Here is a 26,653-nt window from a genome sequence, read left to right as displayed (position 1 = left end):
TCACTATCCTTGCTTCCTCCAGTAACTGGCTTTTCTGCCCACCAGCAGCCCAAGGCAGAAACTTGAACATCTTCCTTGATTCCTACCTTTCTTCAGTCCCACAGTCAAGCTCTAATGGTTGTTAATTCTACATCTCTATGAACTCTCAAATCTGTTCATTTCTTTCATGCTTTCTAACTAATTCTTAAGTCAAAATCTTTCACCTGGATTATTACTAACAGTCTCTCTACTAATCCAGTCTCCACACTGCAGTTAAAGTAATTTTTAAAAATACAGTTCTGACCCATTGTCCTATTAATAGTTTCTCTTGCTCTAAGGATAAAGTTAAAACTTTTTTGGAAGGTTTACAAGACCTGACTTCATCTAGTCCCTGTACCTCTCCAATGATATTTGAGTCTAAATCCCTCACTTATGTCTTTCAAATTGAGCCATTAAATTTCTTTCAGGTTCCGAAAATACTGTCCAGTCCACCTGTTTCTCTCATTCTGGCCCCAACTCCTCCTCCCCACTAAGCACCCACACACATGCACGTGTGTATTTGCACACACACACACATTCATACCATCTGGCTTACATGTCACAAAGAAAGACTGTCCTGACCCCCAGCTCCCAAGCCTGGAATAGGTCTCCCTCAACATATCCCCATAGCACTGCAGTACTCCCATGACCATCCCCTATGAGAACATTCATCACACTATGAATGACTTTTCTTGGCTGACTTTTCCACTCAATCAAATACACATCTGAATAGGATGGACCGTAAGGCTGCCCACTGTTCTATCGTTGGCACCTAGGTATTACCTGGCTCATGGAAATACCTAAATAAATATTGAAGGAATGAATGCATAAAAAGGTATTATTATATCCAGTGTTTAGATGAAGAAGCTCCAATGGATTAAGTAATCTGTCAGAGGTCATTTTAGGTTAGGTAGCTCTTTCGTACTCGCCATTGAGTAAATAGATTCAACAATAATCATTTCAAAAATTTTATAAGATATCTGGAGTGAATTGTGCTTATATGTTAAGAGCAATTAAAATATATTTACTCATTTACTTGTTTGAACAATCATTATCAAGCATCTTCTGTATACCAGGTGCTATGTTCAGCACAAGGGACAGTATTATAGGTAAAACTTTGTCTCCATGTGCTCAAAGTTGAGTGAGGGGGAGATAGAACATGTGAGAAGGATACTATTATAGTGTATCAAGTGCAGAGAGAGACAAGAAAAAAATATTGTGGCAGCTTAGGAGATGAATAGAGACACGAAAAGAATTTAGGGGAGGGAAGGTTTTAAAACTGCCTGGTAAAGGCAGAGGAGAGTTTTGGAGAGGATGCCATTATCATTAAGTTATCATAAAGGACAAGTAGAAATGCTTCAACTAGAGAAGGGGCATAAGGGTGTAACACGTGAAAATGTGAGGATGCCTGAGAGCTGGTTTGTCAGGCAACGACAGGCACTTCATTACGACTGATCATCAGAAACAAGGAAACTGAGGAAGGATGAGGGAGAATGTATAAAAGGCCAACGTAGGAGAAATAAAAAAGAGCTTTTTACTAGCTCCTTTGCCCTGGAATCTGCATGTTACAGCAGTACCAGTCATGTTTGCATGATGTGAACCTGCTTTCCAGACCACCGTTGAGTGCCTCAGGGATGGACATACACCCATTCAGTTCCTTTCCTAGGAAATCAAAAAAGAATATAGAGAGAGGGATATCCACTGACTGGACCATGGGTTGAAATCCTGGCTCTGTTGTGTAATTTTCAGCAAGTTGTTTGACTTTAAAAACTTGAGTTGACACATTTGTAAATTGAAGATAATGTATATACATCAGGGGATTGTTGTCATGATGAGTGAGATATGCAGAGTGCCTCATGGTGCCCACATAGTAGGAGCTTAAAACTCTCAATAATAGAAATGGCATGTGCTATGTGCCATTTATTCCTTACTATAAGAAAAAGGAATCGTTATTGGTCCCACTTTTTAAAATATGAGACTATTTAGATGCAGAGAGTTGAGATAATTTGCCCAAGCTTTCATAGCAAGTAGATGGAAGGTCTGGGTTTTGACCCAAGGCAGTAAATTGCAGAAACCACTTTGTTAAATACCATGATATAATGGTAGTTATTGTGTTTTGATTTGGTTCATTTTGTTGTCATTATTTTACTTTAAGAACAGGAATGACACAATCAGAACGATTTTGGTAAATGTTCTCTGACACCAGTGTGGAGAATGCATTGAGGCTATTGAGATACGGTAAGGCATAGGACAAGACCAGAAGCAAGAGAATTTCTGAATTAGTCAAGTTGAAAACAAGATAATAGTCTCAATTAAAGAGGATTTGATAGAATGATTTTGAAGCAGAGAATTCTAGGAAAATTTAGGAGATACAAATTGTAGGACTTAGTAAGTAAATAAGTGGAGAAGTGATGGAGACAGAGACAGTAAGGATGACCTCTATGTTTCTGGTCTGGGTTACTCATCAATGGCACATTTACTAAAAAGGAAAACAAGAAAAAGACATGTGGGAAAGGGTATAATAAATCTGGTTCTTAACACATTAATCTTGAAGCACCTCAGAATCATCCAGTGGTGTTGGAGGTGGAAATCCATCTTGAAAAGTAGGAATTTAGTATGGGCATATAATGCTCCCAGTGGCATTTTTCTCTGCTCTCCATTTGGACTCCTTTGTGATATGAGGAAATGAAGACAATTGACAAAAAACTAGGTCATGGTAGGTCAAGAAAATTCAGAGTTATGCTAGTGGTAGGCAGTCGTGGAGATGAATATAGACATGATAAGAATTTAGGGGAGAGAATGTAGATTTTTTTTTAATTAATGAAGGAAAATCAGTATTTTCTTTTAGATATTAATATTTAACAAACTTAGTTTTGATTAATTTCCATGGTACGAAAAAGAAAAAAAGGCCAGGGCCTTTATCCTAAGCAAAAGCGGAAATGATTTTTCTTTACTAACTTTATTAACTTGAATGAATTCTATTTATAGACTATGTTCTAGATACATCTGTGTGTGCTTTTGGAGTTAGTAAGAGTAAAAAATTATTTTATTTTATTTTGCACCTATATTTAAATAGGATAACTAAAATAATTCAATAGAAGTTGATGTGAAAAAATATATTTCTAGAAGATACTACTTTTGAATAATATAACAACTTTTGTGTTATAAAACATATAACCAAATAATTTTAATTTTATTTAAAGGAGTGGGGTAATTTGGATCTAAGATGATTATATGTTATATGTTCTAAGTGCAAAGCTTCAAGTTCTCTAATCCCAAGTGGAAATAGCTTCAAGTTCTCTAATTCCAAGTGGAAATACAATTAGCAATTATGAGTTAAACCTAATTATTAGGATATATTTGATTACATAGCTTGGTGTATTAGTGTTTCCACCATGTTGGTTTTGCATGGACATAGGTTCTTTATTTCCATTTAAGCAAGCCTCAAAATTATTTGTAATATTATTACTTAAATTTTGATTACTCGACAGTATTTTTAAACATATTCATAGAACTAATTATTTCTCTAAGTTTTAAAATCTTTAAAATATTGCCAACCCTAAAAGACAAAAATAAAATTTTTATTCCACAACGATCATACAATTCATATTTCTGCAGATAGTGAAATAAATACATATGTAAAGAAATAGAAGAAGCAGGACTTGTACCAGACTTCAATGATCAGTAGTATTTGCCTTTGTTGGGAAAGAAAAAAAATCATAAAGTGAGAATAATTCCCTGGTGATGACCAAACACTGCTAGTTTTCTATATTTAAATCTGGAACATATTGGCGTGAGCATTCTGGTAACTACTTTTCCCTTAGCCTTGTCCTGGTCTTCTCTGTCTCCTCTATGCAGTGTAGGGGAACGATAGTACTTAAATTATCTCTCTGATGCTCTTGACAATTTTGACTACTCCCTTCTTCAGTGAAAGACTAAAACTCTCCTTGTTTGGCCTCTGTGCCATCATTCTCTCCTTGTCGTGTCCTTTTCAGCCATTTTTTCCCCTTCTCATATTCTTAAACTCTTTTTTCTTTCTCTGTTCCTTAAAAGCTGATGCTGTTCAGGTTTTATTCCCAGGCTTCTTGTTTTCTACTTGTTTACCTCACTGTCCCTAAAGCCTTCCATCTGACTCATGCCTTTCTCTGCCTGTATGTTGTAGACTCACTGCTGGACATCTTCAGTTGCTTCTAGCAAGTGACAGACTCAGAGATTCAGCCACCCATTGATCATCTTTATTTGGATGTCCCACAGGCACATCTCACCCAGCGTAACAAAAGCCAAACTCATCACCTTTATTCCAAAACTTGCTTTTTCTCCTAGCTTTCCCTCTTTATCCAGTTGCCCAGCCAGATTCCTAGTGGTCATTCTAGATTCTTGTCTTTCTCTCTTCCCTCATTTCCAACTGATCACTTAATACTTCTCATTTTTATCTCACATTTCTCAAATTTACTTCTGTCCTCCATCCCTACCATCTGTTTTAGTTAACATCTTTATCGTAAACCACCTAGACCATGTTCTGCCCTCTACCCTATTTAAATTCATGTCTCTGATGCAGACAAAATGGTGTTTTTAGAAATGACAATGTGGTGATGTTGTGCCCAGGCTTAAAGCTGTTTGGCGGTTCCTCAGTTCTTGGAAGAATGAGTTCTAGTTCTTCAGCATGACACATGCAGCCTTCATCATTGGCACTCTCGTGCCCCTTTGATTTTATTTCCTTGGTATTTCCTCTCTCAATATTTATGCTACAGCTTTCCTTGAATAATTGTAGTTCTCCATTACCAATCATGCTCTGCTATCTCAAGTTTCTTTGCTGTGCACAATTTGTTCTCTCAGCTTGTTATGCCCTTCTCATTTGGTGATCTGTTCACCACCTTCAGATGTACCTTAAAATATTCTTACAAAGTAACCTTGTGAAGTAACCTTCCCTGACTTCTACCTGTATGAGTTGGTATTTCTATTCTTTGTATGATGCAAGAGTTCAGTTGATAAAATAGTTCATCATCAATTTTATAGTACAATTTTCAGCATGCTCACATGACCCATTTAGCAGAGGTGATGATTTCCTGAACCTAAGAGCTCTAAATATTTTATAATTAATTCCTCCATTTATTTGCTTCTTCCTTTGTTTTTTTACTAACTTATTTCTTTATTTAGTTCACAAGTAATTATCAAACATTTACTATGTGTCATCGCTGTTCTAGGTACTGGAAGTACAAGAGTGAACAAAACAGACAAAAATTCTTTGCCTTGTGGAGTTTGCATTCTAGTGTAGAGTGATAAACAATAACAAAATAAATATGTATATATATAGCATCAAATGTGATAAGTGTTATGGAGAGAAATAAAGCAAGGGAGGCATATAAGGAGTACAAGGAGGGAGTACTGCAATATTAAGTTGGATTGTTATTAGAAGAGACCTTATTTAGAAGGCGAAATTTGAGCTAGGACTTGAATGAGCTGAGGAAATATGTCGTGGGAGTTCTGAAGGAAGAGTATTTCAGATAAAAAGCAAGAAGGTGAAAAATAACCAAGGGAGAAAGAGATAAAGAATTCTAAGTAAGGCAGTTTTTTTTGTTTGTTTTAGTTTGGAGAAGGATTTTTTAAGAAACTGAAAATTGAAGGGGATTTTTGTGACATCTGTCATTTTTTTATATGTGTATATGTGTTTATGTATATATGTACATACATGGTTATATGTGTATATGTTCCATTACTTCGTTGCAATAGTAATGTCATTTCTTTAAAAATAACTCAGTGTAGAGACTTTTCCACATAGAGGCTCATTTTTATATGAATTACTTAGTAGTGATTATGGTCCATAGCATTCACCCATAAAATAGTGATAGGATTCATTTTTAACTGAGACAAGACTTCAGGGAAAGAAGAAAAGAAATAAATCTAACATATATTCATTTCTGCAAGATGTAATAGATCATTTATTGGATACTTGATTAAAAATAAATTGGTTCAGTATCAGAAACACTTTTTTAAAAATTGAGATCCTGAATGGATTAAAACCTAGGTTAGATACTCATTATACATCAGGTGAACATGACTGCCTTCTAAAACAGTTTTCTGTTTCCTACTGAACATTGTATAAATGTTTATCTTGCTTTAATATAAGGTATGTAAACTATATTTGGGGACAGAGTCCTCTAGACGCAAACATTTAGAGAAAGCAAGGAAGAGTTAACACCCAAATTCTAGACAGGCTAATTGTACATCATTATTTCAGAATTATTCCAATTTGGAGGTGGTACGGTGTCTACTCTTCATATTTCAGTGATTCAAAAAGAAGCTCAAGAAATGACTTTTTTTGCATAAATACATTAAACATGTATTAAATCTATCCTTGGCTAGTAAACGCTAATGACGATACAAAGCCTAATAGACACCTCTCCTTGCCTTCTTATAATAACCAAAGACATTATTTTACTTGTCATAAATATTTGCATTTCTGTAAATTCAATCATCTTCCATTTGATAAAACAAAGTTAATTATATAACAGATATTAAAATTAAAATCCAAAGCACTGGTTCTTAAATTTAATTGATATCAGATAATGGGATTTCCTGGGCTACTGTTAAAACTAGAGATTTCTAGGCCAGCTCCTATTACTCAGTAACTCTGTGTTTATACTCAGGGACTTGCAGTTGGAAAAGGAAACATAGCTAATTGTGATATGCATTACTAATGTTTACCAGTATGTGGTTATCTCTACTTCTAGACCTCAGGAGATTGAAGGTCCTTAATTTTTTTTTTTTTTTTTTTTTTTGCGGTACACGGGCCTCTCACTGTTGTGGCCTCTCCCGTTGCGGAGCACAAGCTCCGGACGCGCAGGCTCAGAGGCCATGGCTTACGGGCCCAGCCGCTCCGCGGAATGTGGGACCTTCCGGACCGGGGCACGAACCCGCGTCCCCTGCATCGGCAGTCGGACTCGCAACCACTGCGCCACCAGGGAAGCCCGGTCCTTAATCCTTGAATTTTAGTGTGACCACGTGGACTGCTTTAGTTGGTGAAATGTGAGCAGTAGTGTTGCTCGTTTCTGGATGGAAGCATTTAATTGCACGTCACATAATTCTCCAGCTTACTCATTCCTCACCATACCAATTGTGCTTATAAGTTTGAAGTATCCCAAAATGCTGACCCAAAATATCGAAGAGAGCTGCCTTGAGAAATTACTTAGATCTACAGCAGACTTTGCTTTTATGCGACATAAAATCTTGTTTTGTTAAATTGCTATGATTTGGGAGATGATTTTTCCTATAAAAGCATAACCTAGTCTAGTAGTTCTCAAACTTTAGTGTGCATTAAAATCATTAGGTAAACGTATTAAAACACTGCCTGCTGGCTTTACTCCCAGTGTCTGATTTAGTACATGTGGGATGTGGCCTGAGAGTTTTTTTCTAATAAGTTAGCAAGGGATCATGATGCTGCTGGTCTAGTGACAACACTTTGAGAAACATTGATACATTAAATTTTTTTAACATCTTTTTTATTTTTTATACTAAGTATTTTATTGTATGCTGCCACCAGTGTATATAAAATAATTACCCTTGTGAAACAGAAATTCATGAATATTCAGAGAGGTAGACTGACAAAAGTAGAAGTTCATATAGTATGGCACATGTTATAGAGACAGGCTTTTGTACAGGCTTCAGATTTAGCTTTCCTTTGAATATTCACCGGTTTATGAAAAGTGGTTTAAAAACCTTGCAAAGATTCATTTTACTACAAAAAGGAACAGACTTTCTGAGGTCTGAAGGGATTTGTACTTGAAGATACTCCAGTCAGCAGGGGGTCATGTTGAGCATTCTGCAGACAGAATTGTTTCAAATCTGCAGCTGCCTGGGAAACCTTCACGCGGTTGAGCCCAGCCTCCAGCCGGAGTTGTTGAACCACTTTCTTCATAGCGGCGACGCTGGAGGAACCAGACATGGCGCACGCGAGAGCTCTTTTTTTAACATCTTTATTGGAGTATAATTGCTTTACAATGGTGTGTTAGTTTCTGCTTTATAACAAAGTGAATCAGCTATAGATATACATATATCCGCATATCTCCTCTCTCTTGTGTCTCCCTCCCACCCTCCCTAACCCACCCCCTCTAGGTGGTCACAAAGCACCGAGCTGACCTCCCTGTGCTATGTGGCTGCTTCCCACTAGGTATCTGTTTCACATTTCGTAGTGTATATATGTCCATGCCACTCTCTCACTTCATCGCAGCTTACCCTTCCACCTCCCCGTGTCCTCAAGTCCATTTTCTATCTATACGTGTTTATTCCTGTCCTGCCCCTAGGTTCTTCAGAACCATTTTTTTTTTTAAAGGTTCCATATATATGTGTTAGCATACAGTATTTGTTTTTCTCTTTCTGACTGACTTCACTCTGTATGACAGACACTAGGTACATTCACCTCACGACAAGTAACTCAATTTTTTTCTTTTTATGGCTGAGTAATATTCCCCTGTATATATGTGTCACATATTCTTTATCCGTTCCTCTGTCGATGGACACTTAGGTTGCTTCCATGTCCTGGCTATTGTAAATAGAGCTGTGATGAACATTGTGGTTCACCTGTCTTTTTGAATTATGGTTTTCTCAGGTTATATGCCCAGTAGTGGGTTTGCTGGGTCATATGGTAGTTCTATTTTTAGTTTTTTAAGGAACCTACATACAGTTCTCTATAGTGGCTGTATCAATTTACATTCCCACCAACAGTGCAAGAGGGTTCACGTTTCTCCACACTCTCTCCAGCATTTATTGTTTGTAGATTTTTTGATGATGACCATTCTCACTGTTGTGAGATGATACCTCATTATAGTTTGGATTTGCATTTCTCTAATGATTAGTGATGTTGAGCATCCTTTCATGTGTTTGTTGGCAATCTATATATCTTCTTTGAAGAAATGTCTATTTAGATTTTCTGCCCATTTTTGGATTGGGTTGTTTGTTTTTATGATACTGAGCTGCATGAGATGCTTGTAAATTTTGGAGATTAATCCTTTGTCAGTTGCTTCATTTGCAAATATTTTCTCCCATTCTGAGGGCTGTCTTTTCATCTTGTTTATGGTTTCCTTTGCTGTGCAAAAGCTTTGAAGTTTCATTAGGTCCCATTTGTTTATTTTTGTTTTTATTTCCATTTCTCTAGGAGGTGGGTCAAAAAGGATCCTGCTGTGATTTAGGTCATAGAGTCTTCTGCCTATGTTTTCCTCTAAGAGTTTTATAGTGTCTGGCCTTACATTTAGGTCTTTAATCCATTTTGAGTTTATTTTTGTGTATGGTGTTAGGGAGTGCTCTACTTTCATTCTTTTACATGTAGCTGTCCGGTTATCCCAGCACCACTTATTGAAGAGGCAGTCTTTTCTCCATTGTATTCTTGTCCCCTTTATCAAAAATAAGGTGACAATATGTGTGTGGTTTTATCTCTGGGCTTTCTATCCTGTTCCATTGATCTGTATTTCTGTTTGTGTGCCGGTACCATACTGTCTTGATTACTGTAGATTTGCAGTATAGTCTGAAGTCTGGGAGCCTGATTCGGTCCAGCTCCGTTTTTCTTTCTCGAGATTGCTTAGGCTATTCAGGGTCTTTTGTGTTTCCATACAAATTGTGAATTTTTTTGTACTAGTTCTGTGAAAAATGCCATTGGTAGTTTGATAGGGATTGCATTGAATCTGTAGATAGCTTTGGGTCATATCATTACTTTCACAATGTTGCTTCTTCCAATCCAAGAACATGGTATATCTCTCCATCTGTTTGTATCTCCTTTAATTTCTTTCATCAGTGTCTTATAGTTTTCTGCATACAGGTCTTTTGCATCCTTAGGTAGGTTTATTCCTAGGTATTTTATTCTTTTTGTTGCAGTGCTAAATGGGAGTGTTTCCTTAATTTCTCGTTCATATTTTTCATCATTAGTGTATAGGAATGCAAGAGATTTCTGTGCATTAGTTTTGTGTCCTGCTACTTTACCAAATTCATTGATTAGCTCTAGTAGTTTTCTGGTAGACGCTTTAGGATTTTCTATGTATAGTATCATGTCATCTGCAAACAGTGACAGCTTTATTTCTTCCTTTCCGATTTGGATTCCTTTTATTTCTTTTTCTTCTCTGATTGCTGTGGCTAAAACTTCCCACACTATGTTAAATACTAGTGATGATAGTGGGCAACCTTGTCTTGTTCCTGATCTTAGAGGAAATGGTTTCAGTTTTTCACCTTTGAGAATGATGTTGGCTGTGGGTTTGCCTTATATGGCCTTTATTATGTTGAGGTAAGTTCCCTCTATGCCTACTTTCTGGAGGGTTTTTATCATAAATGGGTGTTGAATTTTGTCAAAAGTTTTTCTGCCTCTATTGTGATGATCGTATGTTTTTTCTCCTTCAGTTTGTTAATATGGTTTATCACATTGATTGATTTGTGTATATTGAAGAATCCTTGCATTCCTGGGATAAACCCCACTTGATCATGGTATATGATCCTTTTAATGTGCTGATGGATTCTGTTTGCTGGTATTTTGTTGAGGAGTTTTACATCTATGTTAATCAGTGATATTGGCCTGTAGTTTTCTTTCTTTGTGACATCTTTGTCTGGTTTTGGTATAAGGGTGATGGTGGCCTCGTAGAATGAGTTTGGGAGTGTTCCTCCGTCTACTATATTTTGGAGTTTGAGAAGGATAGGTGTTAGCTCTTCTCTAAATGTTTCATAGAATTCTCCTGTAAAGGCATCTGGTCCTGGTCTTCTGTTTGTTGGAAGATTTTTAATCACAGTCACAATTTCAGTGCTTGTGATTGGTCTGTTTATTTCTTCCTGGTTCAGTCTAGGAAGGTTGTGCTTATCTAAGAGTGTGTCCATTTCTTCCAGGTTGTCTATTTTATCGACATAGAGTTGCTTGTAGTAATCTCTCATGATCCTTTGTATTTCTGCAGTGTCAGTTGTTACTTCTTCTTTTTCATTTCTAATTCTATTGATTTGAGTCCTCTTCCTTTTTTTCTTGATTTATCTGGCTAATAATTTATCAATTTTGTTTATCTTCTTAAAGAACTGGCTTTTAGCTTTATTGATCTTTGCTATTGTTTCCTTCATTTCTTTTTCATTTATTTCTGATCTGATCTTTATGATTTCTTTCCTTCTGCTAACTTTGGGATTTTTTTGGTTCTTGTTTCTCTAATTGCTTTAGGTGTAAGGTTAGGTTGTTTATTTGAGATGTTTCTTGAGGTAGGATTGTATTTTTATAAACTTCCCCCTTAGAACTGCTTTTCCTGCATCCCATAGGTTTTGCGTCATTGTGTTTTCATTATCATTTGTTTCTAGGGATTTTTTGATTTCCACTTTGATTTCTTCAGTGATCTCTTGGTTATTAAGTAGTGTATTGTTCAGCCTCCATGTGTTCGTATTTTTTACAGAATTTTTCCTGTAATTGATATCTAGTCCCATGGGTTGAGGTCAGACAACATGCTTGATTCGATTTCAATTTTCTTAAATTTACCAAGGCTTGATTTGTATCTTGATTTGACCCAAGATACGATCTATCCTGGAGGATGTTCCATGAGCACTTGAGAAGAAAGTATATTCTGTTGTTTTGGGATGGAATATCTGTAAATATCAATTAAGTCCATCTTGTTTAATGTATCATTTAAAGCTGTGTTTCCTTATTTATTTTCATTTTGGATGATCTTACCATTGGTGAAAGTGGGGTGTTAAAGTCCCCTACTATGATTGTGTTATTGTTGATTTCCCATTTTATGGCTGTTAGCATTTGCCTTATGTACTGAGGTGCTCCTGTGTTGGGTGCATAAATATTTACACTTGTTATATCTTCTTCTTGGATTGATCCCTTGATCGTTATGTAGTGTCCTTCGTTGTCTCTTGTAATAGTCTAGTTTAAAGTCTATTTTGTGTGATAAAAGAATTGCTACTCCAGCTTTCTTTTGATTTCCATTTGCATGGAATATCTTTTTCCATTTCCTCATTTTCAGGAGATGTGTCCCTAGGTCTGAAGTGGGTCTCCTGTAGACAGCATATATATGGATCTTGTTTTTGTATCCATTCATCCAGTCTGTGTCTTTTGCTTGGAGCATTTAATCCATTTACATTTAAGGTAATTATCGATACATATGTTCCTGTTACCATTTTCTTAATTGTTTTGAGTTTGTTTTTGTAGGTCTTTTCCTTTGCTTTTGTCTCCTGCCTAGAGAAATTCCTTTAGCATTTGTTGTAAAACTGGTTTGGTGGTGCTGAATTCTCTTAGCTTTTGCTTGTCTGTTAAGGTTTTAATTTCTCCATCAAATCTGAATGAGATCCTTGCTGGGTAGGGTAATCTTGGTTGTCGGTTTTTCCCTTTCATCGCTTTAAATATGTCCCGCCACTCCCTTCTGGCTTGCAGAGTTTCTGCTGAAAGATCAGCTGTTAACCTTATGGGGATTCCCTTGTATGTTATTTGTTGTTTTCCCCTTTCTGCTTTTAATATTTTTTCTTTGTATTTAATTTTTGATAGTTTATTAATATGTGCCTTGGTGTGTTTCTCCTTGGATTTATCCTGTATGGGACTCTCTGTGCTTCCTGGACTTGATTGACTATTTCCTTTCCCTTATTAGGGAAGTTTTCAACTATAATATCTTCAAATATTTTCTCAATCCCTTTCTTCTTCTGGGACCCCTATAATAATTCGAATGTTGGTGCGTTTAATGTTGTCCCAGAGGTCTCTAAGACCATCCTCAATTCTTTCATTCTTTTTTCTTTTTTCTGATCTGCAGTAGTTATTTCCACTATTTTATCTTCCAGGTCACTTATCCATTCTTCTGCCTCAGTTATTCTGCTATTGATTCCTTGTAGAGAATTTTTAATTTCATTTATTGTGTTTTCATCATTGTTTGTTTGCTCTTTAGTTCTTCTAGGTTCTTGTTAAACCTTTCTTGTATTTTCTGCATTGTATTTCCAAGATCTTGGATCATCTTTACTATCATTACTCTGAATTCTTTTTCAGGTAGACTGCTTATTTCCTCTTCATTTGTTTGGTCTGGTGGGTTTTTACCTTGCTCCTTCATCTGCTGTGTGTTTCTCTGACTTCTCATTTTGCTTAATTTACTGTGTTTGGGGTCTCTTTTTTGCAGGCTGCCTGTTTGTAGTTCTCTTTGTTTTTCGTGTCTGCCTCCAGTGGCTAAGGTTGTTTCAGTGCATTGTGTAGGCTTCCTGGTGGAGGGGACTAGTGCCTGTGTTCTGGTGGATGAGTTTGGATCTTGTCTTTCTGGTGGGCAGGACCACATCTGGTGGTGTGTCTTGGGGTGTCTGTGACCTTTTTATGATTTTAGACAGCCTCTCTGCTAATGAGTGGGGTCGTGTTTCTGTCTTCTAGGTGTTTGGCTTAGGGTGTGCAGCACCTAGCTTGCTGGTCATTGAGTGGAGCTGGGTCTTAGCATTGAGATGGAGATCTCTGGGAGAGCTTTCACCATTTAATACTATGTGGAGCCAGGAAGTCTGTGGTGGACCAATGTCCTGAACTCAGCTCTCCCACCTCAGAGGCACAGGCCTGACACCCGGTGGGAGCACCGAGACCCTGTCAGGCACACGGCTCAGAATAAAAGGGAGAAAAAAGGAAAGAAAGAAAGAAAAAACTTAAATCAAATCAAATCAAGTTATTAAAATACAAAATGAAAAAAATATTAAAAAGAAAAAGTAATAAAAAAAAGAAAAAAAAAAGAAGGAAGGAAGAGAGCAACCAAACCAAAAAACAAATCCACCAATATTAACAAGCACTAAAAACTGTACTAAAATAAATCAATAAATAAAAACTGACAGAGAGAAGCCTAGGACAAATGGTAAAATCAAAGCCATACAGACAAAATCACACAAAGAAGCATATACATACATACTCAGAAAAAGAGAAAAAGGAAAAAAAAAAGAATATATATATATATATATATATATATATATATATATATATATATATAAAAGAGCAACAAAGTCAATAAGCAAATATAGCTCCTGGGATTCAGCTTTGGATTTGGCCCTGCCTCTGCGTGTAGGTTGCCTGAGGGTGTTTGTTCCCTCCCAGACAGGACGGGGTTAAAGTAGCAGCTAATTAGGGAGCTCTGGCTCTCTCAGGCCAGGGGTGAGGGGTTGGGGGGGAGGGAGGGGTATGGGATGTGGGACGAGCCTGCAGCAGCAGAGGCCAACATGACATTGCAACAGCCTGAGGTGTGCCGTGTGTTCTCCCAGGGAAGTTGTCCCTGGATCACGGGACCCTGGCAGTAGCAGGCTGCACAGGCTCCTGGGAGGGGAGGGGTGGATAGTGACCTGTGCTTGCACACAGGTTCTTAGTGGCTGCTGCCTGAAGCTTAGTGTTTCATGCCCGTCTCTGGTGTCTGCGCTGGTAGCCGCGGCTCACACCTGTCTCTAGAGCTCGTTTAGGCGATGCTCTGAATCCCCGCTCCTCACGCACCCGGAACAATGGTCTCTTGTCTCTTAGGCAGTTCCAGACTTTTTCCCGGACTCCCTGCCAGGTATCTGTGGTGCACTAGCCCCCTTCAGGCTGTGTTCATGCTGCCTACCCCAGTCCTCTTCCCGGGATCTGAACTCTGAAGCCGGAGCCTCAGCTCCCAGCCCTCACCCGTCCTGACAGGTGAGCAGACAAGCCTGTTGGGCTGGTGAGTGCTGGTTAGCACCGATCTTCTGTGCCGGAATCTGTCCACTTTGCCCTCTGCACCCCTGTTGTTGCGGTCTCCTCCGTGGCTCTGAAGCTTCCCCCTGCCACCCCCGTCTCCACCAGTGAAGGGGCTTCCTGGTGTGTGGAAACTTTTCCTCCTTCACAGCTCCCTCCCAGATGTGCGGGTTCCATCCCTATTCTTTTGTCTCTGTTTTTTCTTTCTTCTTTTGCCCTACCCAGGTATATGGGGAGTTTCTTGCCTTTTGGGAAGTCTGAGGGATTCTGCCAGCATTCAGTAGGTGTTCTGTAGGAGTTGTTCCACATGTAGATGTATTTCTGATGTATCTGTGGGGAGGAAGGTGAGCTCCATGTCTTACTCTTCCGCCATATTGAAGGTCTCTCCTGATATATCTAATTTTGACTAACTTTAAGAACCACTGGGCTTCCCTGGTGGCGCAGTGGTTGGGAGTCTGCCTGCCGATGCAGGGGACATGGGTTCATGTCCCAGTCCGGGAAGATCCCACATGCTGCGGAGCAGCTGGGCCCGTGAGCGATGGCCGCTGAGCCTGCGCGTCCAGAGCCTGTGCTCCACAACGGGAGAGGCCACAACAGTGAGAGGCCCGTGTACCACAAAAAAAAAAAAAAAGAAAGAAAGAACCACTGATCCATCTAATCTTGAATAATATGCAAATTATCATATTTTGAAAAAAATTGATAATCAAATTTGTCAGTATAATAAAGGCATAATTTCATAGATGAAAACATTTTAAAATTTTAAATAAAACTGGAATGGTTTGTAGTGATTAAATACTGATAAAATTATGTAGCACTTATTAAAAATGTATATTCATTGTGTAAACTTCCACATTGAGTAGTTTTAATTCAGCTAAATATTTTTGTCCTTAGAGTATTTTAAACAGCTTTGAATTAGTTGTAATACATAGGAAGAACATGTAACAGAAATATAATAAAAATTGTCAAGTGTAAATTAATATGATTTAGAATAATCTAGCACTGATATAATGTTTTATAATATCTATTTCAGCAAATTTACAAATAGTTTTACTTTTTAATTGAACTTAAAAGAATTTTGCAAAAAGTGATAATTGCATGACTGATGAGTTTGATTTGTCAATCATTTTAAAAAATCTCCCCTTCCATTTTCACAATGAACTTTTATGCTGTTATCCAATTGAAATAATTGGGTTGACATTAAAGAAAGAAAAGTAAGTCAGCACTTGAAAGCTTAACACTAACTTGTTAATTACCCTATTAATTACACAATGAGAAATGACAAGCTGTAATTCCCTTTTCTGAAGTGTGGCTGAAGGTCAGAGAGCTCTTATTGGCATATTGTGAGACCAAAGGAAATGATATAAATTTTTTCTTTTAAATACCATCAGCTGTCATTGGAAACTCAGCCAAGGAACTAGATCAATGTTTTAAGCATAATCTTTAATATTCAGTTTTCATCTATTCTTAAAGAAAAGAGTACCTATTATATATTAAGAAGTAACTCGGTGTTCAATAGCAGAAAAACAAACAATTCAATTAAAGAATGGTCAGAGGATCTGAATAGAAGACATACAAATGCCCAACAGTTACATGAAAATATACTCAACATCACTAATCATCAGGGAAATGAAAATCAAAATCACAGTAGGATAACACCTCACATCTGTTGACAATAAATAATAAGTGTTGGTAAGGATGTGGAGAAGAGAGAACCCTTGTGCACTGTTGGTGGAAATATAAATTGGTGCAGCCCCTATAAAAAACATTATGGCTGTTCCTCAAAAAAGTGAAAATAAAACTACTCTATGATCCAGCAATCCTACTTCTGAGTATCTAATCAAAACAATGAAATTAGAATCTCAAAGAGATATCTGCACTCCTATGTTTATTGCAGCATTATTCACAGTAGCCAAGATATGAAAACAACCTAAGTGTTTGTCTATGGATAAATGGATAAAAATATGTATATGTATATGTATGTGTGTGTGTGTATATACATATATATGTATGTAAATATATATATATATATATATATATATACACACACACACACACACATACACATACATTCCATGAATATTATTCAGGCATGAGAAAGAAGAAAATTCTGACATTTGCAACATGGTTGGACCTTGAGGGTATTATAATAAGTAAAATAAGTCAGACAGAGAACAACAGATACTATATGATCTCATTTGTATGTGAAATCTAAAAAAGCCAAACTCAGAGAAAGAGTAGAGTAGTAGTCACCAGGGGTTGGGGTGTGGGGAAGATGGGGAGATATTAGTGAAAGGGTGCAAACTTCTAGTTATAAGATGAATATGTTCTGGGGATCTAATGTACAGTATGGTGACTATAGTTAACATTACTGTATAGTTAACATTACTGTATAGTTAACATTACTGTATTCTTGAAAGTTGCTAAAAGAGTTAGATCTTAAGTGTTTTCACCTCCTAACCCCCAAAAAAGAAGAAATGGTAATTTTGTGAGTTAATGGAGGTATTAAGTAACCTTATTATGGTAATCATTTTACAATATGTACATGTATCAAATCATCATGCTGTACACCTTAAACTTGCACAAATTTATGTGCCAATTATATCTCAATAAAGCTGGGGGGAAAAAAAGAAGTAACATGGCAAAGATATTTGCATTTATATGTTAAAAGAAGCCGAATCTAAAGGACCTTCAAACACTGCCCAGGTCTTAGCTTTTACACTTTTGACAAAGGGTTCCTTATGCCTTTACACTACTGCAAAGGTCAAAGAGTATTCACAGAGGCTACTGGCAAACCAGAGATACACAGAATGGTTTTCTCTGCCTGCTAAACCAATAATTCTTGAAAGTCAATTGTTTTTTGTTATAATGGAGTAAATCTAAATTAGGCTGAGCAAGTTTTACTCACATAGTGTGTAGGAACAGATAAACACATAGTGACCTAATGTGATATTGTTTATATAATTGTATATATATTATTTCCTCAGTACTATTTAATGTTGTATAATTTATTGTCACTATTTAGGAGATTAGGATGGGCTCTGAAAGACTGTAGAACTGACAGCATTATTTGTAACTCCATTGGTCGTGAGTTTAGAGTAGAGATAGACTTAAACATGCGTGCAATGTTTAGTTGTAGTTGTCTTAAACCACATATAAAGCACCATAATATTGTATTCAGATTTTTAAATTTTTTAATTGTGGTAAAATACACATAAAATAAAATTTACCATCTTAACTAGTTTTAATTGTACAGTTCAATAGTTTTAAGTATATTCACATTGCTATAAACCAATCTCCAAAAATTTTTCATCTTGCAAAACTGAAACTCTATACCAATTAAACAGCAATACCCCACGTCCCCTCCCCCGCAGCCCCTGGCAACCACCATTCTGTTTTCTGTTTGTATGAATTTGACTACACTGGATACCTCATTAAAGTAGAATCATACAGTATTTATTTTTTTGTGACTGGCTTATTTCACTAAGCATAATATCTTCAAGGTTTATTCATGTTCAGCATGTGTCAGAATGTCCTTCCATTTTTAAGGCTGAATAATATTCTATATTCCATTGTATGTAATTACCATATTTTGTTTTTCCGTTCCTCTGTCAATAGATACTTCAGTTACTTCTATTTTTTTTTGCTATTGTGAATAATGCTTCTATTAACATGGCTGTACAAATATCTCTTCAAAACCCTATTCTTATTCTTAATTCTTTTGGATGTATATACAGAAGTGGAATTGCTGGATCATATGGTTATTCTATATTTAATTTTTTGAGGAAATACCCTACTGTTTTCCATAAAAAATACAGCATTTTACATTCCTACCAACAGTGAACAAGGGTTCCAATTTCTCTAAATCCTCACCAACACATTACTTTCTTTCTTTCCTTTTTTTTTTGGTAGTAGCCATCCTGGTAGGTGTGAGCTAGTATAGCATTGTGGTTTTGATTTACATTTCCCTAGTGATTAATCATGTGGAACATTTTTTCATATGCTTTTTGGCTTTTTGTATATTTTATTTGGAGAAATGTCTATTTAAGTCTGTTGCCCATTTTCATATCAGGTGGTTTGAAATTTTGTTATTGAGTTATAGGAGTTCTTTATGTATTCTGGAGATTGCCTCCCTTATTGGATATATGATTTATAAATATCTTCTCTCATCCCGTAGATTGACTTTTCACTCTGTTTATCGTGTCCTTCGATACACAGAAGTTTTTGATTTTGTAGTCTTATCTATTTTTACTTTTGTTTTCTGTGCCCTTGGTGTCATATACAGGAAATCATTGCCAAATCAATGTTATGAGCCTTTTTCCCTATGTTTTTCTAATTTTACATCTTAAACTTAGGTCTTTAATCCATTCTGAGTTAGTTTTTGTATAATGTATAAGGTGAGGATCCAACTTTCTTCTTTTGCACATGGATATCCAGTTCTCTTAACACTGACTGTTGAAAAGACAGTCCTTTCCCCATTGAATGGTCTTGGTATCCTTGTTGCAAATCATTTGACTATATACGTGAGGGTTTATTTCTAGCCTTTCTATTCTATTTCATGTATCTGTCTTTATGCTAGTACCATACTGTTTTGATTAATGTAGGTTTGTGATACATTTTGAAATCAGGAAGTGTGAGACCTCTAAATCTGTTCTTTTTTTCAAGATTGTTTTGGCCATTTGTGATCTCTTGAGATTCCAAATGAATATTAGGATGGATTTTTCTAGTTCTAGAAAAAAACATCATTGGTATTTTGGTAGGGATTGCCTTAAATCTGTAGATTGCTCTGGATGATGTACTCAGCTTTTCTAAATATAGGCAAATTTGAGTTGTATTAAATTATACTTTATAAATGATACCACATTTATTTTTTAATTTATTAGCCTAGTTGATAGACAGTCAACTAACAGACCCTTTATGGATTTCAGATTTCAAGGCAGTACATGTGGTCCTTCAGCTAAGTTTCACCATTCTTCTTTAATTTGGGCTAACTTCTTCATCAGTTCTCAGTGTTAGATGGAGAGAAGTCATTTCTCATTACTCCTATAACATCATACTTAATTTGAAGATATATTTGAAGGTGATTATTATTTTTAAAATCACTTTTTCTTCATAAACTTATTTTATAATGATGATACATACTTATTAAATAAACTAATTTATTATCAAGCCCTTTATTGGCCAGAGAAGAACCAAACATGAGTAAGATGTTTCCTATTCTCCAAGTACTTAAAACCTGGTATTACAAATAAATTATAATACAGTAAATGCTAAAAGAGTCACATAAAAAGTGTTATGACAAAACAAAAAGGGAGATTAGGTTGTTAGAGATAGTAAATATAGCTGACATTTAAACTCAACATATGCTAGGGTTAGGTAGGCTAGGAAATTCAAAGGAACAGAGCTGTGAAACAGTGTGGTGAATTTGTAGCATGGTGACGTGTCTACTGTGATTGAAACACAGGGTGTGTCAGTGAGGGGTGTCCAAGAATAAGAACAAGTAGGTCAGAAGAGATCATGAAGTATCGGTCATGCCCTGAAATCAGAGCATATAAGCATTTTAGAAGTAACCCTGTGGAGAGAGCTGACCCTGGAGCTTGAGATGACTGAGTATCACTGGACAGGTTGGAGGCATAAGTAAGCTCCCAGGGGGGACACTAGGAATAATCTTGGTTTTGGCATCATAAGGTTGGTTAACAGGAATCTATAAACTTTCCAGGAAAATTAATATAATTAATTTTTAATTAAGTAGATTTAAAAAAATTATATAACATATTTTAGACCATTAAAAAGTTATTAATTAAGTTTTATAGTTATTAGTGCTATTCACCAAATATACCTGCCTCTGCTTTAGGCACAGGTCAGAATTGCATTTTCTCACACTCTTTGAAGCTAAGCAAAGTCATGTGATTTTCTTTCACCAATGAAATGTGAGCAACGGTACTGAATCACTTCCTTGTGGATGGTTTAAAAGCCAGTGATCAATCTGTCACATTTTCTTCCCCATGCCATGATGATGATGGAGGCAAGTGTCCAGACAGAGGTCCTGGAGCAACTACAATGTAGAGAACCACCATACCAATCCATGTTAGACAAGTTGTAGGAGAAACAATTAAACTTGCATGTTGTTAAGCCACTGAGATTTGAGTGCTGTTTTTAATCACAATATAACTTAGCCTGTCCTGACTGCTAGAAAAAGTAAGACATATTGGCTGTAAAAAGACTTGATAACAAAGAGCAGAGGGAAAAAAAGACTTAAAATCCACAGCAATCTTACCAAAAAGAGGTAAGGGCCATGAAGTGTTTTGATATTTACCTCTTAAACTATATTTGTTATTATGTAGAAGTTTAATTCATCATGTCAATTATGAATTTAATTGTGACAGATGTTCACTCTGCTAAAGTTATACACTACTGCTCTCCCTTTTAGGAGGTTAGCTTTTCTGTCAGTTACTGTTGGGTTATGATCCAGCTTATAATCATAAGGCTATAGGTTTTTGTCCCCAAATGTGTCAACTGGCTATCATCAATTTCTCCCTTAAATGGAAAACATGATACATAACTGGGTTGTTTTGAATTCACGTGAGACAGCATATGTAAAATAAGTGTCACACAGTAAGCTAAACAATGAATGCTAGAGGGGCTATTTTGTTTTTCTGAAGGTTTGCTTATTAAGATTTTAAAATGTCTAATAACCTTAAGATATAAACCATTTTTGTTCAAATAAACTGGAGCATAGGAGCAATAATATAAAAATTTCCCATCTACCCTAAGCAAGTAAATGTTATGTTGTGCTTTAAAAAAAATATGAACTCATTTGACTTGTTGAACATTTTCTTTATAGAACTTATTTTATAAGTTGATATTTTTTACTGCACTATTAGCTAATAAACACCCTGAACTTCATTGCTCTTGATTAGTCCTTATTGTCCCTCTAAGAATTTTGATGTCAATACAGTATTTTTATTTTTTATTTATTTTTTTAAGAGTTTTTTTTTAAAGATTTATTTATTATTATTACGTTTTTGGCTGTGTCAGGTCTTAGTTGCCACACGCAGGATCTTCATTGAGGCATGCAGGATCTTTCCTTGTGGCTCTCAGGCTCTTGGTTGTGGTACGCTGGCTTCTCTCTAGTTGTGGCCCACAGGTTCCAGGGTACATGGGCTCTATAGTTTGTGGCACTCAGGCTGTAGTTGAGGAGTGTGAGCTCATAGTTGTGGCATGCGCATGGGGGCTTAGTTGCCCTGTGGTATGTGGGAGTTTAGTTCCCTGACCAGGGATCGAACCCGCGTCCCCTGCATTGGACGGCAGATTCTTTACCACTGGACCACCAGGGAAGTCCCAAGACAGTATTTTAAAATTGCATTAATATATACTTATTTTGAATGTAAGTAACACTTCTGCTCTTCACCGTCTCTTCTAACACTAGGGTCAAGTATAAAAAATTCAGCTTTGTTATGGAAGCCTTGTTACATATAAATGATATTTGCAAATTCTTTTTTGTGATCAAACCTATCACAACTTAGTGCTTGCAACAGTATTCTTCTATTTCTGCCACTTCTTTTTAAATTGCATTAGAAAAAAAATAATGTGGGATTTCCTACTCTTCTCATAGACTTTTAGTTTTTTGTTTCTCTCCTCAATAAGTCTTTCCAGGGAATTTGTCTTCTTTAGCCCTGTGTCCTCACCTGGAACAGGACCTGGTAGATGCTTTTATGTATATTTGTTGAGTGAACAAATGAGTAGATTCTATACAGTTATAGGGTCCAAGAATCTATGTTCTGATACAACTACATGTCCCACTTGGATTTCAAAGGAAAAGTTTATGTTATTTTCATGGTAATTTAGTTATAATTCTGCATGTCTATTTCAGAAAATGCAAGATTTGTCTAAATCTACTCAATTCTTATCTCCTGGCCTTATGAAAAAGTAAAAAGTAAACATAACCACAAAAAGGCATGAGGAAACCTTTGTGGGTGATGGAAATATTTACATTGATGGTAGCAATGATTTCATGATTCAAAACTAATCAAATTTTATATTTAAATATATGTACTTTAGTTCAGTTATATCAGAAAAAATTGAAAACAGAAAACAAAACAAGTAAGAATAACGTATCAAATTGCTTTCTGTTATAACTGCAACGTTGCTGTAGGTATTCTGTCCCTACATTTAAAGATTTGCGAAAGATATCACTACAGAAAATTGAGGATGACTTTTGAGATTCTTTGTCAGCAAAATACAATACACTTCTTGCCAGATAGAGAAATTAAAAGTGCTACACTTCTATTTCTGCCAATGTCACCTTAAAATTCCCAGTCTTCAATCAGGAATATATGGAACAGAGAAAACAGAGACAACAGAGACATTTGGAGAGGAAATTATCCCATTACTATTAATACAGAGAAGAGACGAGAAAGATATGATGTGTAAGAGATAAATATCAATATTAATCATCATGATAACATTGCTATTGAGAACTTGCTGCATGACAGCACACATTCCTCATTTTCTACTTTCACAACTCTCTTTTATTGTTCCCATGTATACAAATGTGGGATCTGAGTGGTAAAGACATTAAGAAACTTTCCAAGGTAAAATACTGTTAAATGTCAGAATCAGGATATGAATCCCAAATGTTGAATCCAGCACTCCTGTTCTTCGTTAAATTTCTCTACCTTCTCACAACAGACACAAGTAAGGAAAAACCAAGGAACCGCAAGTGAGGGGTGACAACAAAAGAAACAAACTTCTCTATGTACTGGCGGGTGAGGAGGGACTTAGTATCTGAAGCTAAACGAGAGTCCAGGGTCCACAGTTAGCTCTGCATATCTCTGCACGGCTATGCTCCAATGTAGACAGTTGACTCCGGGTGAGAAAGTGCTAAGGCCTGCAGAAAGCACTAAACAGAAGTCATAATATGAAATGATTTTTGTAACTTGTGCACTATATACATTTTTGAGGACCCAAAGTTTTCACCAAGGCTATATAGAAGGGCACATTAAGCCATGGTTTTGTTTTATGAGACCAAGAAACTACAGCCAGACAAACAAAAATAGGAGATAAGCAGAGATGAGTAAATGGTATATAGTATCTCCATTTTACAGCAGGTAAAGATTAGATCTGAACCAGCAGACTGTCACTATAAAAAGGATGCATAATGCTCCTCTAACAACTCACTCAGTCATTTTGCTTTTTTTTAACTTAAGATGAATAGCCTCTGCAGTATTGTAAAAGGGCAGGCGAAGTAAAGTTAGATAATGGAAAATCTACCTAAATGCCTGGAATACACATCTTATGGATGAGTACATAAGGCATTCAGCATGAGAAGCAGAAGGCAGAATTACACATTATTGTGATGTGCTAAGTGCCAGTCTCAAATATCCATTGCTTAGGCCAGAGTTTCTTGTCCTTGGTACTTTTGACTTCGGGACCACGTAATTCTTTGTTGTAGGGAGTGGTCCTGTACCACTAGATGTCATTAGCAGTCCCAGCCCCTGGTTATGATAATCAAAAATGTCTCTAGACATTGCCAAATGTGCCCTGGAGGCAACATCACCCCTGATGAAGACCCACTGGTTTCTCCTAATCTATTCCCCTGCATTGTTTTTTGTTAAATACATTGCAGACTTGCAATAAAGATAGGCGGCAACTTCAGGTATGTTATGGCTTTAGAAGTCTATAGCTTAGAAGCTAATGTACATAGCTCAGGATAATTAGAATTGGGCTAATGGTGTCTCTGTTCATTGGTCACATAAAAATTTGTTAATCACCAACTAAATGCCTGTCATTGTTTCAGGTTCTGGAGGTATAAAAATAAAGTACATATTTGAGATTTGAATTAGACCAAGGATTACATAAACTATTCATTCATCCAGAGTTTCCAAGGTCTACTCTTGTATTCTCTTAGAGGATCAGAAATCACAAATTGTGGGCCTTAATATGTCATATCTATGTAGAGATATTTTCACTGAGTTATCATATTTTCCCTGGGAAGTGGATATGAGAATTGCCTTTAAAACTATGTTTTAGTGTTTTTTCTTTTAAAGTTATGAGCCAAGATACTATATACCATGCTATTCAATGTCCTTAACGCAGAGACTTCCATGATAAACTAAGGCTTGGGTTCAGTGCTATAAAGATTGTTTATCAACCTGTGTATCTATGTATTTACGGTTTGAGATAATAATAATTATACTTTAAAAATTATTTTTATTTTTAGAGAATGGTAGAAGGGACTAAACATTCTGAGTAACTGCTAGAACCATTCTCTTTCCAGAAGTTCCTTTCTGACTACTTCGCCCCTTTCACTTCTCTCCAAGAAAGTAGTTCAGGTCCAGGAATATAAACAAATAAGTAAAATAATAGTGCCAGAAACTGTGATACATATTTTGTTTCTGTCATCTAATTTAACCCTTGCAGAAAACATAGGGAAACCACAGGGATCAAAAAAGACGTAAATAAGTTTTGTAACTTGCCCAAGGTCACACATTAATTAATATCCATGTCTGGATGAATCTAAAGTTCATGCTTTTGCCATTCTACCACTTGGCCTCTGGGCCACAGTAGATTGAGGTAATATTAAAAATGTTTAGCAACCAATTTCCTCATAGGCAGTAGCCAACAGCTGGTGCAACTTGGAGATGTTTACTAGATGATGATCAGACCTGACTTTCATAGATGACCCCAGTCCACATACAAGTACAAGCCACATTCAAGCTTCTACCTGTATTCTCATAAACGATTACAACTGAGTCTCCTTCCTAAACCACTCTGGACATCCTCCCCATAATGAACTTGGAGAGTTTAAGATTTATAGCAAACAAGCGAATGGTTTTGTAAAATGTTCAAGGCAGGGGTCACTCTGCTTCAGGGTAGGGTCAAGGAAATCAGACCAGGTGTCAGCCAGGAGTCAAGGGATAAAGCCCAGAGTACAAGCCCTGTATCACCGATGGCTGACACCAATTGGCTGAGAAAGGGAAGAAAAGGAGGTTATATATGTGAGAAGGAAGACGGTATAGAAGGCTGGAGATAGCCAGCCAAGGGGGTCCTCAGTACCAAGTCTGAGCAGAGACCATGCCTTAGGGCTGCAGATGAAAACAGTAAAGTCCAGAAGAATCCTTTTGCCATCCCTCAGGGCTTCCTGAGAGATCCAAACCGTTTCCTTTGACCAAAGCAACCTGAAAGCAAGTTGGGCCCCAGTTTTAGATGAATTTAGATACTTAAATTCTCCTTAACCTTCCAGGGAAGACAGAATTTTTCAGATCACAACTGAAGAGCAAAGGTTTAAAATACTAATAATCCCAAGAGGAGAAACGTATTAGAAACCAGGTAGTAAGGATGTCAGTCTAAATGACCAGAAACATGTCTTCCTCTGTTTAGCTAGAAGGAGAAGAAAAAGCCTGCAGTCCATTTGGTTCCTGAGGCACTGGAGAGGTCAACAGTGAGAGGGAAAGGACTGGAGGAGAGTCTTGGGGCACAGATAAATTTTATCCGCTTCTCTTTCAGTTTAGCCTTCAACTGCCCCTGAAAAAAATGCTCAATGGACAAAGAGAAGCTGTACCAAAAATTGCTTCATCTCCTAAGTGGCTGCACTTAGGGACAGCTGATGCAGGGGTGGGATGCATTAACAGAATGTCAGCTCCAGCCCAAAGACAAAGTGACAGTTGGGAAGCCGGGGGTTTCTTTGAAGAGACCCCAGCCTGCATCTCACAGCACCCGCTGCCCCTCTTTGCTCCATTAGAAATAATCACTCCTAAGTGGCCCATCATCAGTGTCAGCATGATTTTTTCACATTTACTAAAAGCTTTTTCCCTTGGCCCACTTATATTTTTTTCTTCTGTTTCTTAGTAACTGTTTAATTCCCTCCCCTCTTTATTTTGCAGTGAACTGACTTGAAAAATCTGATTTGAAGTGGGGCTTCCAGACTGATTTCTTGTTTCCTTCTTCTGTACACCCACCCCTAGCACCTAGTAACAGCCACTG

General features: G+C 36.8%; 2 protein-coding genes across 2 annotated transcripts in view; one reads left to right on the top strand and one right to left on the bottom strand.

Annotated features, from left to right (window-relative positions):
• GRIK2 (glutamate ionotropic receptor kainate type subunit 2) overlaps window positions 1-26,653 on the top strand; it is a 653,415-nt gene that overhangs the window by 257,228 nt on the left and 369,534 nt on the right. The gene's annotated exons all lie outside the window — the stretch shown is intronic.
• LOC113611113 (guanine nucleotide-binding protein G(I)/G(S)/G(O) subunit gamma-5) lies at window positions 7,523-7,970 on the bottom strand. Its single transcript, XM_027089713.1, has one exon. It carries the CDS (start codon window positions 7,958-7,960, stop codon window positions 7,754-7,756), a length of 207 nt encoding a protein of 68 aa, XP_026945514.1. The 5' UTR covers window positions 7,961-7,970; the 3' UTR covers window positions 7,523-7,753.

The sequence above is a fragment of the Aethalodelphis obliquidens genome, unplaced genomic scaffold (genome assembly GCF_003676395.1).
Source record: "Aethalodelphis obliquidens isolate GAN/ISIS:26980383/991018 unplaced genomic scaffold, ASM367639v1 scaffold3, whole genome shotgun sequence".
In the NCBI taxonomy this organism is placed as follows: domain Eukaryota; kingdom Metazoa; phylum Chordata; class Mammalia; order Artiodactyla; family Delphinidae; genus Aethalodelphis; species Aethalodelphis obliquidens.
The sequence above is the reverse complement of the archived record's forward strand: the minus strand, read 5'-3'. Positions and strand labels throughout refer to the sequence as shown.

Coding starts and splice junctions, on each gene's coding strand:
- LOC113611113 (XM_027089713.1), bottom strand. CDS start 7,960: ATGTCTGGTTCCTCCAGCGTCGCCGCTATGAAGAAAGTGGTTCAACAA.